We start from the raw sequence: 19,608 nt of genomic DNA on the forward strand, positions 1-19,608 counted from the left end.
TTTTCAACACGTCTGTGAAATGCGGTTCAGCACAATAAACCTTGTGTGGCCTTTCAACACAACATGTGGTAACAACAGCAGAGTCAGTGTCAACGTGTCGCTGTGTCCACACCTTTAACACATGAGCTGATGAAAAAGGCAGAATGTGTGTGTGTAAGACCCACACTGCATGGCAACCAGCTCCGGTTATTAAGACTACATGGGAATAAGTTTCTTGGCACAGACGCATGTTTTCATTTCATCAGAGGGAGGTCAGAGGTCAGGAAGGTGGTCATGAGCTCAAAAAAACCCCCCAAAAAACAGAGAAAACTACAGCAAGTCGGCGTCAACAACTCAATCAGATTGCTAGCAAAGACAGGTTATTTCCTTGTGTCGTCATAATAAAAGCCCAAACACAGGGAATATGGAGAGAGAGAGGAGGATTTGAGGCAGAGATGTTGCGTTTTATGCCCCTGTTCATTTTAATCAACCGTTTTCAAACCTAAGCGATATGAGTAACCAGAAAAAGTCACAGCAGTGTCCGAAATTGTATTTTATTAAAACAACGGAAAGCTTCCGGGGAGATCATTTCAACTGTTTCCAACACAAATCACCTTGTTAGATGAACTCTGTCGAATCAGATGTCATCTCCTTGATGCTTGTAAAGTGATTGAACTCGTCCTGCCCTGTGTTATCACTGAGAGGTGCAGAAGCAGACACTGCTGCATGAGCGAAACAGAGAACAAACCAACACTGGATCACAAACAATTTGCAATAAGCATCGCAGACAAGTACATTCACGTGCCCCGTGGGTCAAAACTGATTCTAAGCAGAAAGAGTTTTTTGAGCCTTAAAGTTGAGCTTGGACTCACTGACTCTGTGTGTGATTGCAGCACGCAGCGATGCAGAATGAAGTGTGCTGATTGACCCGTACGGAGTCGTCTAATCCATATGGAGTTATATCTGTGCTGTGAGGACGACTCCTCTGTCCGCCGCGTATGAAGACATTATTCCCCCGAGACCAGCAGCTATAAATCACTGCTCCCGTCTCATCAATACACAATCAATGACTCTCTGAACACACTCCCTCCCTCACACACACACACACAGTATGTGCGTGAGCAGACATGTGCACATCCAAGCACAAATAAAATGACTGGTAAACTCCCTATACAAACACCGACCCCTTCATCTCCTTCTCCCTCTGTCTTTTCCACCACAGCCATGGCTCTCGCCCTCTTTCTTCTCCCTCTCTCTCTTTGACTATATTGACCAACCAATTAAAGCAGAAAGCTCACATAATGTCCTCTCATCAACCAGCTGAACTCATCAAGTGAGCCCAGAACAAAAACCAAGCTAACAGCCACTAACATGTCATCACAGAGAGTGCCTTGTTTTTGTTTGTTTGTTTGGACTATGGATATTATAGTTTCTGAAGGAATCATAGTCATTAAGGAGAGCTTATTATGCTGCCATACATTTTAACATTGGAAGGATCTTGTGGCACCAAATTGAGGCTCATGTCTCAGGCTGCTAACAACTGTAATTGGACCCAGCGACGGCAAAATACAACAAAAGGCAAGAGACGATATCTGATAGCCTGCTAGCAGCCAGTTGGTCATGCTTTAAAAATAAAGTGCCATAACATTAAAACTAAATGAATATATTCAATCAAAAAATGCAAATGAAACAAAATCACACTCAGGTCCATTATAGAAACAAAAAAAATGTGAAATTTACATTACTAACAGCAGACCTCTACTAAGACATGGTAAAATGCACTCATATGCAGATGCAACACAAAGTAGGTTTATATTATAGTGGCAAACATGACAGATACAAATAGACTCTGAAGGAATTTCTACAAGCCCGTCCATCAAAGTGATGGATCATTATTAGTTACTCCTTCGGCTACACACTGAAAAAAGAATAAAGTCATTTCTCAACACATCTGTGAGTCCAGCAGGGACAACACACATCTGTGTTAGTGTTAAATGCAAATATGTCCTCACTGTCGGGTGATAAATCTCCTAAATGTCAACTGTTTAGCAACAAAGAGAAACAGTCTTGTTTTAGCCTGACATGCAAACATTTTGAGCTAATTGTGTTATTGTGAATTTTCTCAGCTCACAGAGCAGCAAGTGAGCCTTGGAGGTTTGTATTATGTTCAGCTCTCTATGGATACAGGTCAGTCAGATGTAGCTGAATAGCTGCAGTGCTCCTCTCACCTCAAAACTAGCGGTGAGTTGAGCAGTTAGCCCAGCAGAGAAAAACTCAACTAAAATCATTTAATTAACACCGTCTTACCTATAAATATATAAGTCCGTCTCTCAAATTTGATAAAATTCAAAGCTGATCCAGTCTATTAATGTGTTTTACAAGGAACAAAACTACCTGCTTGGGAATCAAGCTTAAAGTATCAGCACAACATGAAAAAGTAGATCATCAGAGTCGCTGCGTGAAGGCTAACTGGACTCAACTAAAATCCTTCAACAGATGATCTTCAGCAAAAGCTCACTTCAATGAAAACTGACAGATACACAAACTGGAACCACAAATGGATCATTAGTGATCATTCAAGGTCAAGTGGCTTGGGAAGCAGTACTGTAGATGTCAATTAGCATGTTAGAAGCCAGTCTGTAGGTGGAAAACACCAGCGTCAGCACTAAATGTCCTGAAACCGCTGCTGTTCTGGAGGCACCTCATGTCTTCAACGTTCTGCCACATTGGTCAGACTTGTTCCAGATACCTTCAGCGTTATTAAGTCAAAGGTTGCATGTAAAGTAGGGGCTCTCTTTAAGTGTATTTTACCTCTGTTTGAGTAATTCTGCACATATCCCTGCCAATCCCAGGCATTTTGTCATTACTGTATTGTACATGTCTGTGCTATATTATGTAATTAAGGTCTTGAGACAAATAAAAGCTGTGAATTCTGACTGTGAATCAAGACCCAAATGCTGCTTATTATTCTGGATGTTCTCAGAGCACAAGCACCACCAACCATTGTTTCGTAAGACAATTCAATCATCATTCAATGAAAATATCACCATGAGAATGAATCCAACATCACTGACATACAAGGAAACATCAAAATCAAAAACTTTTTCAGGCTCATTTTAGGGAAAACTTGTTTCCTTGTCAATTACCTCAGTACAGGGTTTCTAAGATTTTCCAGTAATAGAGTTAAACATTTAACGTACCCCATTACTCAAGTGAGATTATTGTAGTCCTTACACAAGTAATAGAGAATGTTAATTGTTTAATGTATCACTGGAAAACCTGAAGAGCAACGTGCTGAGGCCAAATCATTGACGAGCCATTTCTAGATGGTAAAAACAAATGACAGAATGGACATTTAATTCCTCTATAAAGTGAACTTGGTGATGATACACACTTTCAATCAGCTATAAACTTTCTGTCCTTTGATAAACAAGGGTGATTATATCCATATACACATACATACTTTATTCATAAACAACATCAGCCACCAGAATGAGACCTGAATTGTGAACACTGGAGATCAAAGTACTTAGCAAAAAATACCCCATTTTCAGTAAAAGCACTAATGACTCTTTTAAACACCAGTGCAGTAAACACATCAATCACAAAAGCAGTAGTTATTAATTGTGTTCATTGCCGTGGTTTGTTCTGCATTGGTTGTGTAGTCCATTTTTGTTCTGACTTTTTTCCTGATTCATCACTCATCACCATCACAAAACTTAAACAGCGTCCTGCATCCCGACACCAGTTTAAAACTGAAGCGAAAGCACTTCCAAGGCCTCATTGACATAAACAAACTGCTCCTCTGATGATGGATTCTGTTGAAATGACACAGAGGGGGAAAAATGACACGGAAGACGAAAAAGTTCAGAAAAAGAAACACTCAGCAGAAAAAAAACAAACCGAAAAGAGATGGAGCTGAATGGAGGTGTGTGGTGGTTTTTTTTAAGCTGATATAAAGAGCCATCAGTCTTAAACTCCAAATGTTCCCATCAAGTAAACATCAATAAATATGTATGAAGGCAGAGGGAGAAGCAGAGGGACAGGAAGGGAAGGGAAGAAGGGAAAGAGAGAGAGGCCAATGGTGGAAAAGCCAGACTCCTTCACTCACAGAGCAGCCATAGTGGTTTAATGTCTAAAGATGGAAATGTGTCCCTTCAAAGACAACACAGGTGGGTGACTAATTCCAGTAAAGATCAACACAAAGGGCGTTAGTATGGTAACAGCTTCAATCCTCCTTGGCATGGACGTTAAACTATCAAAAACCCTCTTGAGGACCATGAGAACCACCTGAAGGAAATCGAGAAACATCACAGTGACCACAAAAAACACCTAAAGGACTACTACAACCTCCAACATGACCATTACAACCACCTAAAAGACTGCAGAACTTCCTCACGTATCCCCAAGATACTGCTGAATGATCAGAGAACCACAGTAAGGACTCCTCAGTGACTGCCATGACCTCCTAAAGGACAACCAGAACACCTTTCAAGACTTCAGGCTGCTCCTCAATGATCACTTGAACCCCCTAAATCACTAGAACCACCTACAGGACTTCAACAGGACCACACTTCTCACTTAAAGACTTTAGCTCTTTATATGCACAGAGTGACGCTGCAAAGGGCTTACTGGTCTAACTCCAGTCCAGTGTTAGGTACAATGCAGCCTTGGAGCTCCAGGACTCAGGTCAGTTTGGCTTGTTCAGCTGAATTTTATCTGCCCCTCTGTCCCATAAAACCTTCCTATTGACAGGCAGCTCCACATCGACCCTCCCTCCCTCCTCCATATCCAGCCCACATTTTTCTTCCCTATGAGTATTAGTTTATTGAATAAGTGGCATCTGTTTTCCTGGCCCCGTCACCGTAAGGCGAGGTATTTCTCACTGACGCACAGCACTGATTTATACGCTGCTCTGACTCTCCCCGCAAAAAATAAAGCTAAGCAAAAAATTTCCAATACATCCTCCGTCCGTCCAACACACACACACACACGCACGAATACACACATCACGTCCCCTCTTCTTCCCCTAACCCTTCCTCCATCCATGCTGTATATAATTAAGTTGGCAGATGTTATACACACTTTAAACACTTTTACACTCTTTTCACGCTTATCCACAAACTCCCACTTTCCGTCACACACAAATGGTGTGATGATGAGACAACCAAAGTCATAAATTACAGCTAAATGTCTGGCTCGTCAGCTGCCTCTGAAAAATGGCGACAATGGTTTAAAAAACTTGAATGCTGTCTCATGTTCAGTGTGTTAATGAGTATTCTGTAAAAGTATTCCTGGCTTTATTACAAAACATATACAGGTACTGAAGTTGTAGAAGTGTCATTTTTGCTTCCGTGTCCAAAAGGACAATCAATAATAATAATAACAAAAAACATCTTATGACTAGAGTCTTGATTTAAAATATAATAAAGTAATATTTAGGACTCAATGGCTACCTATGTTGTATATGACATTTATCCAAAATACTTTCTTAACAGTAAAAAACTTGATGTGGTCATTATTTTGAAGCACAGAAACAGTCCACTGTCCATCAAACTTCTTGTGCATCATAGTCTGATCGTTTTGCACCCAGCTGTTTGCACAATGGGGCAATGCAATGTACTGGGCTCTGGACTCTTGTTGCAACAGTGTGACTACAACTTGGCTTGATCTGGCGATGCTGTTGAGAAATTTGATGGATGTTTCCAAAGTGTTTGGAACTATAAACTCATACTGGGGAGGACACTTCAGCATTTTCTTAAACAACAATTCATCTAACCCATACAGTTTATGAGTCTAATGTTAACAAATTATTTTCCTTACTGAATGCTTCTGGTAGAAACAGATGGAAGGAAACCATCATTTGTGACAGTTCTCCTCCATGTGGTGGGTTTATCCAGCATCAACATCCATACAGAAATAACAGTCGTAATAGAGGCTGTCTCACCTGTCTGGATTCTGCGGACAGACATGCATCTGCAGCAGGATCCTCTGGGTGAAGGTTTTGAAGCACTGGCCACACTTCCAGAGATGCCAGTCACTGAACTCACTGCTCAGCTGGCTGGTGGAGGTTGGGCTTGCCAGGATCCGCTGGTTCTTTGACCCCAACTGGCCAAAACTGGAGTCTGACTGAACCGCGACCCCAACCTTGTCCAACAGGGATAAATTCCTAGAGCAGGGGGAGTGGGGGAAGACCATGGAGCGCATGAGGGCAGCGGAGGGGGTGGAAGAGGAGGAAGACGAGGAAGGTTTGCCATTCTTGCTGAATGATTGGAGAGACTCCTGCCTGGTCATGGCATCTACCACTGTGCCTGGGACGTTTACTGGACACAAAGAATGAAAAAAATTATTTGGTGAAGCAGTTGGTGGTTTCAAGAGAACGCAGTGTTTCCCTTACTGTTTACTTCATTTCTCTCTCTGTATTTGATGATGCTGGTTAAGACTTGTTTCAGCAATTAGCCGCTCTGTGTGTGAAGCTAGCCTTGCTAGCTTTCCCTGCATTACCATTGCTGGACAGATTTATGGAGCGGAGTGGAGGAGGGACAGATTCTTAATGTAGTCTGTATAAAACCCAAGATGAACAGATATCAATCTCAAATGTTGAAATTCAGGCCAAAATATCTGAGTTTTTTAAACGCATCCATCATGTATCGTAACAGTGGATGCTTGAAGCTGTGCTGCTGATGGGAGCGAATGTAGCCCACGCCAGAACGCAACTGGACCAACTCACCCATTCTTAGTTCAAAGCAACTTTTAAGGTGGCCCTCCACATGTCTATGTTTTAACTGTCACCAGGACATTTTTTTGTGCGTGTGCTGTGTCGGATGTATAGAAGTAATTCTGGTTCTGCTCCTCTGATGGAACCAGAAAGCCAGTCATAATGTCCTAACTGAGGCCAGATCTGCCTGGCCAGCCCTGGGCAAACTGCAGCTCCCGGTACCAGTGGATGAAGTTGTTATGGGTTTAGTTAGGCTGTTTGGAGTTTGTTAGTACAGTCACAGTGACATGCTGTTCTGCTCCCCGACCACAGAAATGTTTCTCAAACGATGGCTACAGTTCAGGGCCCAGGCTGGGCCTCCTGCCTGTTTCTGGGGGATTACCACATGATAGCGGTTGAGTTGTAATTTACTTGGACGAACTAATTACAATGTCAACTGTTACTGATGCTACTACTATTGTTAATGATGCTGCTACTTATATTATTATTACTTTACCTTATACCACTACTACTATTTTATTTCAATGATTCTTTTGATTATTATGCATTCGTCCTTTGCGTAATATATTCTTAAGGTTTTTATGTTGTGCTCGTGATTTTATGTGTTTTGCGAGACACTTCTTATTTCTGTTAGTTCTGTTTTGATAAGTGCTTTGTAACAAAAATATGAACATAGAAGCGGGCAAGATAAATGTATTAGGCCGAGGGGATGAACAGATATAGGATACAGAAGTGTTGCTGGTGAATAAAACAGTCAAGTACAATGACATTAACAGGAAAAAACACATTATATAAAAGTGTGTAAATTCGATTTCAGCTGAACCAGCTGATGCCAGCTGTCCTCACTTGACCCAGAATTCAACTGTGCTCTGTTCTGTGGTCTGACCAACTGACAGACCTGGACTTCATAATCCTTCATTATATTTCAAATGACATTAAAAGGGCTTGTCTTACTTTAATTCACTGTGGATGGTTTCATTTTTCATTCTGTAAAGCTGGTCTGTTTGGAAAAACCTGGCATGTGGACTGGCAGGAAGTGGGATCATCTGACTTACTCTTTCCAAGACCTTAAACACGTAGTTTTTGTTAATTATTTTGTCGTTTTAGGTAGGGAGACTTTTGGGAGTCAGTTCTGAGGGGGCAGTATAGAAGAACTACTATATTTTTCTTTTTTTAATAACCATGTTAAAGCAGTCCACCACCTCCTGGAACCATTTTCCTTCTCTAGTACCTGCAGTACATCTGAGTGTTTGGATTTTATATTTACGAACATGCCGTGCAGTAATCCATGAGGACTATGTCGTCTTTGCTTTTCTTTCTATTCTCCTCTCTAACTTTGCCGTGCAGTACATCTGCAGTGGAGTCATCATAACCATTTTCCATCCTTCATCAGCTCAACTCTGCCATCAGGCCACCAGGCTCCATTGATTCTCTAATAACCTTATGAGGAGATAATTACACCATCTGTAAGTTGCCCGACGGCACTATCGACGCCCACGTTACGCGTCGCTCGCCAACGCTTAATTCATTTTGCAACAAACGTCGCACATACAAAAAATGCAAGTCAATACAGTTTGGGCTGTGCATGAAATGCATCATCAGAATGGGAGAATTATGCAGATGCAGTTTGCAGAGTCTGTGTTTTCTTTCTTTGGAAGGGGTGTGTTCTCTCAGAGAGGTGTGACACGAATACAAACTGACCACAGACCCTGAGCTCAATGATGGAGCGAGTGCAAAGTTTTAAAAGCAACTTTTCAAGCCTGAAGGAAGTGAGTGTTTGATACTTCGGGTGGAGTGTCACGCTCTATCTCTGCATCAGTCTTCCTGTTCAACTATCAGTTCAAGCTTCAGTCTAACACTCTTCCTCCTCCTTCTTTCCTTCTTAATGAGAGCCACATGACGACCCCTCCCAGCCGTCCTGTCTTTTATTTTCTGTTTATATCTGCTTCTCTTTGTCATTCGGTTTGACAGTATGTACACTGCACTCATCAACACAATAAAGTCTAAAAGCTCATGTTGGAACACGATCACATTGATCACAAAATTCAATGCTATACTTGAACCCTCTAATTTCAATCGAGATGGCATTATTCTATATTTTTGCTATTTTATATCCCATGAAAAGACTAACACGAGAAATGTTTGGTTTGCACCAAAGACATACATCTTTTAGCTCAAGAGTATATAGTTTCATTTTTTTTAAAAAAGGCTCAGTAATTTCAGTAAACAGCTGGTCACTGTGGTTTTTAGCAAACATTACACTAACAGCAGGAAACAGTGCGTTTGTTGTGGATTATTTTCATCCGTGGATTAATCCAGATTTGTTGCTGTCTAAACTGCAGTGAGTGTGTGTATGGCAATGTGAAAACATATCACATCAGAGCCACGCTGTGGCTCATTGATGTGTTTTAATAGTCTTTGGATAACGATGGAGGTCTATGGCACAGAAGAAGGAGAAGATGTATCAGACTCTGATGAACACACAATACTTCTGCTGGCTCTGCACATCGGATGTGTTGAAAATAACAGACAGCCATATCTTTTACAGTTCTACTTTACATTTACACATGCATTGTTACACTGACATGGGGAAAAGCCTCTCTATCTTCGGCTCTTTACTTCTATGTAAGTATTGTTCAGATCATGATGCCAAAGCATTGTTAGTAATCAATGATGAAAAGTTACCAAAGATAATAAAGTCTTATAAAATCAATAGAGGCAATTATACTAATGGCAATACTAATATGTCAGATAAAGAAGAGATGTGAGTATGAAGTACAGAAGAGTTTACTGCAGAGGTGGACAAAACGTCTGCTGCTCTTCCTCCTCATAAATTTCCCCTCTTTTCCTCTCTCCTTCCTGTCCTCGTCTGAACTCTTCATCCCTCCCTTTCTTTCTTTTAACTGGACTCATCTTCTCTCTGTTCCTCTATCTGTCCTTCACTCTTTGTCTTTTTCTATCAACCTTTCATTTCTCCTCTCCCATCATCCTCTACTTCTACTTTTCTCTTCCCCCTTTTCTCCTCCCCTTGCCTCATCCTCATCTCTCCTGTCTTCTACCCATTTTCTTTTTCCTTTCTTCTTCTCTTTCAGCCTCTCCTGTTCTCACTTCTCTCACACTCCTTTTGTCCTCTTCCTCTCTCTTTGTCTTACGTTCCTATAAAAACACAACTCAACTCCACATTACTGCTGCTGTTACAGGCCGGAGTACAAGTAGTTAGGAGAAAGGAGAGGAAGACAGAAAATTGTGATACAGAAAAGGAGTGGATAAAAGGAAAAGGAGAGGAAACGAAGTCAGGGAGGTGCAGGATGAAGAGACAAAGAGGACATATATGAAAAGGAGAAAGACAGTGCGGAGTCCCCCTGAAGTGATTTTTCCTTTTCTGTCAGTGCACATGTTGTTGTTGTTAGGCAGCGGCCGGGCTGCGCAGCGTCAAGCCGACAGGCTGTGATTGGATGGAACGTGCATGAGTAAACAACCACAGGGTGTGTGTGCTTTGATAGTGTGTGTGTGTGTGTGTGTGTGTTGGGAGGGTGTGTGTGTCTTCTCTTTTGTGTGTCGGTGTGTGGTTTGGCTCTAATGTGTTCTCTGTTTGTCTTTAATGTGTGTGTGTGTGTGTGTGTGTGTGTGTGTGCGTGCGTGCGTGAGTTTGTGTGTATGAGTTCTTGTATGTGTGTGCATACACATACATACCTGCAAGTGTCCAGGGGAATGTGTGTTAAACGGCGTTTGTTTTGTGTGTGTGTGTGTGTGTGTGTGTGTGTGTGTGTGTGTGTGTGTATTTGAATTTGCTTAAATGAATGAAACCTTACTGGCACATTTTTTGGCAACTTCATAAAGTAATTCAGGGTTATTCCAGATAGAATTTCTGTACAATTTTTTTCTTAATTTTCTGAATTCAGTCTTGAATTAATTTTTTTAGTTTCATCTTGTTCAGTTTAAACCTAAATCAGAACAAGTGCAACAAAAACATTTTCTCTGCCTCCCTGTTCCCATTTGGTCCACTAGGATTTATTCCATTCAATACTCTTTGTTAATTGTATAACTGCATTATGTATAATTGTTCTTAATCAGTTCATTTGTTTCCATGATCATATAACATAGTTTAAACATTAAGGCACATTTTTTTGCCTGAATCATTTTTCCTAGCCACGGTTTCTTAAAGCCCTGCTCTGGTCTGTAATTATTGAGCTTACATCTAGAAATTCAATCACTACTGATTTTTAATCACCGGTGAGTTCATGTGTCTCCCTAAATGCTGCACGATGTCTGTTGGAGTAGAGTCAACCATTGTGCTTTTATGTCTCAGCGAACATCTCCAAAACTCACCAAGGTAACATGAAAAGTGCATCTGCATTTCAAATGGTGGATTTAAATGCAATTTAAATTCTGACCATGTGACCCAGGTCAGAGCTCATTGCCAGCTTGTTGATGATCTGTGTTGCTCAAAAAGTTGCCTGGTGCATTACAATTTTTACTGGAAATGAATAGTTCCAATGAACCAGTTGCTCCATTGCCCCTGGGGCTTCAGATCTGTGAGAATGTGGCTAAAGACAGTGTGTGAAAGTGGAACAAGAGAAACAGATGCAAAAAGCATCTATTTTACACGATAATATTAATTTATTTTCCCCTCAACCTTTCAGTTTTTTTTTCTCTGATAATGAAGCAAACTGACTGATTCAATGGATGGCAGATTAACTGACACACCTTTCACTTTCAATCTGTCTTTGTCTTTGCTTAAATTGTCAATGAACGGTGTCATTTTCATGCAGCACATTTGGGATATGCCAAATTAATTCATAGGCACTTTGTGGATGTTGACCCAAATACAAAAGATATGTACAGAGGGTCTACTGGACAGTTTCCAGTCTGAATGTGCTCTGCTGGTGCTTTCTGCATGAATACAGGTCAACATTTAAACGTCTGCTCCACTGAGGACACAGTTGCTCCAGTGCAGAGTTTTAACATCACACTCATCCTTTGCGGGCACAATCAGCAGATAACGATGCCACGGAAAACCCAAATGCAGTTAGTAGCTAAATGTCCTTAATTTAGAGCAGAGCTGCTGTCTCTCAGTTCGTACAAAAGAAGCGTAATCTAATTTCACTTCGTTTGGTTGTCAACAAGCTTTTTTCACTGCAGGGTGGAACAAAAGCAAATCCTCCAGTCTTTGTTTGCCTTCTGCCCGTCTGTGGAGGTATGCTACGTATCTGCATGTGTACATGTGTGTCTGTATTTTTGAGGACAACAGGGATGAAGACAGTTTAAGTTATTTATACAGTTAATGAAGACATTTTTGCAACTTTTATTCTTTGAGTTTTTGTTAAATGAAGCACAGATTTTACACACAGTTTAGTTTGTTGTGCTGGCCTTCAAATGATGAAAGAATTGACAGAATCATCAAACTGATAGACCCCTGGATTCTTGACTCTGGCACACCTCATTACTTAGCACACACACTGTATTACCATCTGAAACAGTGTTTGTGGTATTTCAATGAGCAGACTTCAGTGTGCACCATTACACTGCATATAGTAGCTTTAATCTGCAGGCCATGTGATGATGTTTGGGACATATAAAAATTCTCAGTTATCCAGATCCTGGCATATTAGCTGTCAAAGAAAACATGACCATTGCTTCAATGTTTCACCTCTCACCCACGGAAATTAAGTCATTACCCTTACAGAGGTTTCCTGCTATGAACTGAAGTGCTGCACAAGTGGAGATTTAGCCCTGTTTTTGGCACATCAAGTCATTTGGATTCATCCTCTGAGGACCACGAACTGTCTCTGCTATACTCCATGTCAATCTATACAGTGACTTAAAATAAGTTAAAGTTAAAATAATTGACTTTGAGTTAACATGTTGTACAAATCAACAGACATGGCCATCACTTCAGCCACACAGCTAATATGGTTCACACTTTTTTTGTTTAAATTCGGGAAAAATGTTTTGTTAGTGATGTATTGGCAAAACAGGTCCTCCTAAACATAGTAATACAAGTGTGTGTGTGTACGTGGGGGTGTGTGCGTGTGTGTGTCTGTGCAGAAGCTGCCGCAGTCCCGTCACGATGAACGATGTCATGTAAAAGAGTCGTTCCATCTGTAAAACAAACCAGTTTGTGGCCAAACGTCTCTAATTTGCAATCAGCACGATCTCATTTAACTGCGACTCTGTGAAAGATGAGCTCCTAATTCAATTCATTTCAATTTAGATTCCAAAGATTAAAACTCCTTCTTCATGTTTTGTTTTTTAGCTCCATAATTGTGTAAGAAAAAAAAGTCAAAGTTTGTTTTTTTTTTCCCCCTGCAGGGAGTTACTCTGTCAAATCCACAGAAAAACAGTTTGAATGGAAAAGATATAAACAGGCTGACTGAGCAGAAAACTGGGGGAGATATAAACAAAAATAAATTAGTGACAGAAATAGAGAGGATGGACAGAAGAGAGTGAGGTGGAGGAAGAAAGGAGAGACAAAGGCCAGGAGAGACGGAAAGAAAAAAGAAAAATAAAAACGGTCTGTGAGTAACTGAGAGACGAATAAAGACAAGAAAGACAAGAAAAACTTCACCACGTTTGCAAGCTGAAATCACTAAAATGTCAACTTTGAGAAGACTTTCACCAAAAAGCTTGACTTTGAGTGTCATACTAGCATCTGTTTATAAGCAGCCTGGTGTTTATGAAGCTTTTTAAGACTGTTTAAATATACAGTAATTTGAGTCTAATCAGTGAGTAAGGCGAGCAGCTGAATGTAACAGGCAGCATTATACATACAGGGATTTTTACAGACTAGAAAACTTACCGTTGTTTTTTTTTTTTTGAAGAAATTCAATTTTTATCAGCCTAATTCTGACAAAAGATAAATAAGAATCACAGTAAATGTTTATACTAATAGAAAACCTCATGCATTTTATAACTCTTAAGCTATTTCATATTTGTAAAATCAAATTTAAGAGACAAATATTTTGCCTTGACCTGTAGACATGCCACAGTATTCTCTTCACTAGAACAAGATAGAAACTAGAAGAGGCACCCAAAGAATTACAAAAGACACATGGACAGAAAGCTTCAACAAGTGAAGGTAAAGCACATGCTGCTCCTTTTCGTCATCGTATGAACCGTTTCGACAGGAGCCTTCTTTAACTCCAAATAAACTAATACATTTATTCAAAATGAGTCATTTCATTTTGCAACATTGCCTGAAAATTGTCAGCCCAAACAAGAACCAGGTGGACTTAGACTGAGTCAAAACATGGACTTCACCAAACTGGAGTTATGAGGTTTTCATGAAGCATCAGACACTCGATGGACTAAAGTGGACAATCCTGGATAAAAGGTGGAGGCTCACAAATGTGTACATTTTTGTTTGCCAAAGAACAGGATGGAAAGTTTCACCGAGGGAGAGAGGGGCAGCATAACGACACCAGGCCACAGGGTGGCTCTATTTTAGAAAACAATAGACTTCTTCCAGTCCTGTTTTGACTGGCTTAGTTGGACAGACAAATAAATCAGACAGTGGCAAGTTTGGGAAAAAACTGCCTCCACTACGTTGTTTTTGTGGCGGGCCAAAAGCTTTCTTTTCTCCTGTCTAAGAGCTTAAATACCGTCAGTAATAAAATTAGAGCAGCATCCAAAGAAAACTGCAGTTTCTTTCCTGCACACCGACCAGTTGCAGAGCCAGGAGGTTTGGCTTATGTAGATTTCACAGTCACATTTACATCTGAAACATTTAGCTGATGATTTTATCAGAGTTCACTGTCTGGCTTCACTGATTCCTAACTATTCAGTTAAGATAAGATAAACGTTATTGATTGCACACTGGGGAAATTCACTACACTATTCACTCCACTTTCTTGCTCAAGGACACTTCAGCAAGACTTCCTTCAGCAGTTGGGAAATCAAACTTGTGACCGCTTGGAGTTTTAGAAGAGATGATGTAATGTTACAACACTAAATGTTTTGTTGTTTTGCATGAGTCCCGAAAATAAAGGATTATTTTTCAAGCTGTCACAGTCATATTTTGAAGCTGATGTTGATTAAATATACACGGAGAAGTCCAACATGGAAGAGCTGAGACAAAAAGACAGAAAGAAAGCAGTGTTCTCTCACAGTTTTCGTCCTGAGCGATGCACTGCAGCGGGATACCGAAGAACGAAGTGTAGGAATCATTGTACCAAACCAGCAGCTCTGTGCCTCTGGGGATGTCCATGCACGCTCGGTAGAAGATACAGGACCTGCAATCAAACACAGAGACATACACATTTAACTTGAAATTGCAAAACATCAGGTGCGTCTCAACTCATGGTCAACTCGTGCTTTAAAAATCAAGACAAATAAAAATGTATATTTAAAAGTGCAATTAAACACTGTGTTCTTTTTCATTCTATTTCAGTCACATGAAGTGGGATGACAGAGGATGTAGCACATATAAGCCCACGTCATCATGAAAGATGCCCCTTCGCACAGGTAATCTGTGAATGCATGTTGCTTCGAAAAATGAGGTAGTCAACATGATTCGGAATAGTCGGAGCCAGCTGTTCATTTTTTCACTATAATAAACTTATTGATCGCTGATGATCCCTTAATGTGTGCACCTCCTTAGTTTTGATAAAGGTGCAATAGCTGCCCAGTAAGTGGTTTCACTTGTGGGTAAAACTTATTTTGTTGTGATTTCTGTAGAGGTGCTTCATTGCCATACGTCGAAGAAGCAGGTTTTTGTAAGTTAGGAGTACTTGTTAGAGTTATTTAGGGTGCTGTTTTGGTTTGAGTTTCAGAGACTCATGCTGGTTTCTGGTCTCTCTGGTTTCATCTCTCTGTTGATGAGTGCGTCCGCTCCTGAGCAACCTGTTCTCTTGTGCAATAAATAAATAAATAAATAAATAAATAAATAAATAAATAAATAAGGGGAGAGCGAGATGAAGGAATAACAGAAGACAAACATTAACAAAAGAAGAGACTGCTGAGATTAAAGATTTGCTCCGAACCAAAGTTGAGGCTTCCATCCGTGCTCCCGACAACTGTACCCAGTGGACAGCGGTTCAGGGGAGGCCTGAAGGCTGACCCAGACACAGTTAAATCAGTGGTCAATATGGAGCTGGCACAAAGAGGCTCGAATGAATATATATATATATATATATATATATATATATATATATATATACACCACACACACACACACACGGGGAAGATGGATAGCAGCAATTGTTAAGCACCGCCACTGGAGGACATCCAGAATTCCCACAACTACATAAATCTCATTTGACGGTGAAAATGCTCCCTATATATATATATATATATAAAACATTTAGTTTTTATTTTCCATGAATTCTAGATTATCACTAGATCATCATTGTTTTTGGCCCTCAAAAAAAAAATGAAAATATTATTTTGGGGTCTACAGCAGTGGTTCCCAAAATAGGTGTTGGGTCCACCAAAAAGGGTCCCAAGGTTCCTCTGATGGGTTGCAAGAAAATTAAGAGGATGGATAAGCAGAAAAAAATTCAGATTTTATGGGTAACAAGGTAGCTAACAACTGGTTGCTAACCACAAAGCAGCAGCTCTGCTAGCAGCCACAATATTTTACTCTATTACTCTTTACTCTATTTTCTTATGAAGATTATTAGACATTAAATGCAGCAGGGCTAACATTAAATTCTGACCTGTTGGTGGTGCTGGAGAAGAAGTCAGGGGGTCACTGAAATCATCAAGAAAATTCTCCTCTGAGGACCATAAATATCCACAGAAAACTTCACATATGGGTGTTCAAAGTTTTGAACAAATTGACCCTTTGTCATTATTATCATCCACAGTCTCTAACAGGGCAAAAGCAAACTCCTGATCAACAGAACTGCAGACGGGACAGTGTGAGGTGTCAGTGACTTTATCCAGGTCTGATTTTGGAAATGCCTCCCATCTGATAAGAGCTTGATTTCACATCTGACCAAACCCAAATGATTTATGGGAAATATCTGGTGTCCCTCACTCTCTTCAGACCAACTAATGACCATGAAGTTGTTCAAACACACAGCCCGTGAGCTGACGGATCCTGGGTCACACCACTGCTAAAACAACACCTCATCCACCCAAAAACATCAAACATGAGCAAACTCCACGTTCAAAACCACATTTTCATATTCATCCCAAACTATTTTTAAACAATTTCCCACATGTTCTTCTCTCCCATCAGGATGACAGGCTGTCAGACAGACCAGATCGTAACTGTGAGGTCACAGGTTCAACTCCCACACGACTCCCATGTTTTTCTGCCAAAGTACCTTCAAGCCAGAAAACGAATTACTCTTTGCAAGCAGCTCGGGACAACCACTTAAAATGAATAGAAACAATATGAAATCCAAACCATAACTGCTTTCTAATGTCCAGATAATTCAGAGCACATTGAATGTCTTCATGTGAGAAACATTCAACTAATGAAGTTTGACTTCTGTTCGCTAAAATGCCTCAAAAGCTCCAGCAGACTGTTAAAATACATCAAATCCAAAGAAATATGCAAACATATTACATACATACATACAACTATACTCTGGGTTTTCAACATTTCAGCCCACTATCTAAAACTCACGTTGATCTTCAGAATCAGCCTATTATTTTTAGATCGTTTTCCACCCTTCAGGGCGTACATTGGTTTCATTTGATTTCTATGAAAGACTTTCTGCAGATAGATAACCCATCACAGTCACATTTCAGACAACTTTATTTTTTCTGTCAAAGTGACTCTCGAGGGAAGAGGGGAGAATAAGCAGTGAGAGGGAGACTTCGAGGAGGATAAATAACTCAATGAGAAAAAGACAAATAGACAGAAAAATTAAAGAAGGCAAAAGAAAAGCCAAAGAGGAGGGAGGAGGAGGAGGAGGAGGAGGAGGAGGAGGAGGAGGAGGAGGAGGGGAAATGTCAGCTGTGTGACATTATGCTTATTTACCAAAGTGAAGATAGATAGATAGATAGATAGATAGATAGATAGATAGATAGATAGATAGATAGATAGATAGATAGATAGATAGATAGATAGATAGATAGATAGATAGATAGATAGATAGATAGATAGATAAACATCTGAACATCTAAGTCCCACTAAGCTAAAATACAATGAGGGAGGAAATGAAAGAAAGCAAATAAAGAGAGAAAAGGAATTCAAAAGAGGAAAACAAGAAGAGAAATACAGGTAACTGACAAGGAGAAGGATTCTTCTGGAGGAGAAAAAAAGTCTTTTGTTGCGGTAGTTAAAGATGTTGTAGGATACTGACTTGTATTGATAACTGATGCTGATAATTGATAACTGTGCCACAGTTCTCAACTAGTATTGTGTGCACACATTTACAGACATTTTGCCTCTTAAAAAAACACAGACACTACAATAGCAGTAATTCCTACTCAACTGTCTGAAAGTTTAATAACAGAATACTTCCTCTCTATAGTGCTTTTAGGTGTATTCTATATAAATGCTTTAAGTAGTGTATAAAATCCAAGGGAAATAAGGTTTGATGTAACTTTATATCTCAGCGTTAAAAGTAGTATTTTACGTTTATGTCACACAATCGTGGAATTATGCATTCCCTGTTAATGAACAGTGCAGAAAAAGATCAGAAACGTTTGAGGAGAGCAGTTAGTTCAGCCAGAGAAGTCAGAGAAGATCTGGGTTTGCCAATGTGTGTGTGTGTGTGTTTTATTAATTCTTTCCACACCGGGGGAGGGGTGGGGTGTTTGTTGGGCCCATGTGAAAACACAGCCAGGAGGGAGCAGGCTGTAAATCAAACATACCATATGACCTCCCAGGATGAAAGGAGAACATGGGGTTCACAAACATGCGGCGGCTTGTATGCATTTAAAACAAATGTGTGAGTTTAATATGTACACGCTGCTACATTCAGGCGGGGCGGTGTTATAAATCAAACACATCCAACATACTCTCAGGTTTGAAAAATAAAAGTCCCTGCTACTTTACAGCAGTGTGGCTGAATTTGAAATCGTTCGTCTGCAGATCAGTGGGACGCAGCATCGTCAGCTCTCTGATCCTTCCTCTGTTCTGTTTTCATACAAAGCCAAAATAACTCTATAATCAGCTTTTAATAATAGCATGCATATGGACACTGTGAGGTTATAAATCAAACAACTCAAATTCCTGACAAGGTGTAATAATGTGTCTACATGCGTAAAGACGTGTTTATCTAAAACGTTCATGCTGACAAAGCACAACAAAGTCAGTCCACAGTTTCAGTGTGGTCTGGCCCAACTCAGTGGCCATTTTCTGGGGTTTGTTGGGTTTACGTCCAAAACGACATTACGACAAAATGTTTCAAACTGATCTTTGAACCTTTTGAGGTATATGATCAGATCAACTAAATATCAAATATATGTTAGATTAAGCATAATCGGGGTAAACTGATTTGTTTAAATGTAGACCACTTTTAGTTGTAGTATGTGAGGCCACATAGGGTCAGAGCAGGGAAAGGGACACCAGAGGTGGTAAAGTTTATAGAGGGGCTATTAGGACGTAAACCTCTCAAAGAGATAGATATAGCTTGTCGCAAAGGAAAACATTCCTCAGTGGCCCAGAACATGATCTGGTTTTTGAATTAGGAAAAGTATGGGTGGAGTAAGTCGAAATGCCATGCTATATATTGTGTTGACCTCGCATTTTGGGCATATTCAAAGTCCAATTTCTAACCAAACGGAGAAGGAAATGAACCAGAATGCAATGCGGTTGCAGGAGAGACTGAGTTTGAATAAAGGAGTGAACTGTCACTTCTTTTGAAAACTTGCTCTCTTGATGCCATTGTCTGTACCATGAAAGCAAGCTGACCCTATTTGAAGGGGTTTTTCATTTGAAAACATTGTTGTGCATCGTACAGGTATCCAGATACTGTTTCGATTCTTTTCGGTGTCTCATGGTATGGTAT

General features: G+C 40.2%; 1 protein-coding gene across 1 annotated transcript in view; it reads right to left on the reverse strand.

Moving 5' to 3' along the window:
• prdm6 (PR domain containing 6) overlaps window positions 1-19,608 on the reverse strand; it is a 75,359-nt gene that overhangs the window by 10,400 nt on the left and 45,351 nt on the right. The window contains exons 6-7 of the mRNA XM_041937396.1: window positions 14,804-14,928; window positions 5,927-6,302 (exon numbers count right to left, since the gene is read on the reverse strand). Of these exons, the coding sequence (XP_041793330.1) occupies window positions 5,927-6,302; window positions 14,804-14,928 (501 nt within the window). The remainder of the gene's footprint in view (window positions 1-5,926; window positions 6,303-14,803; window positions 14,929-19,608) is intronic.

This window comes from Chelmon rostratus, chromosome 5 (assembly GCF_017976325.1).
Source record: "Chelmon rostratus isolate fCheRos1 chromosome 5, fCheRos1.pri, whole genome shotgun sequence".
Classification (NCBI taxonomy): domain Eukaryota; kingdom Metazoa; phylum Chordata; class Actinopteri; order Chaetodontiformes; family Chaetodontidae; genus Chelmon; species Chelmon rostratus.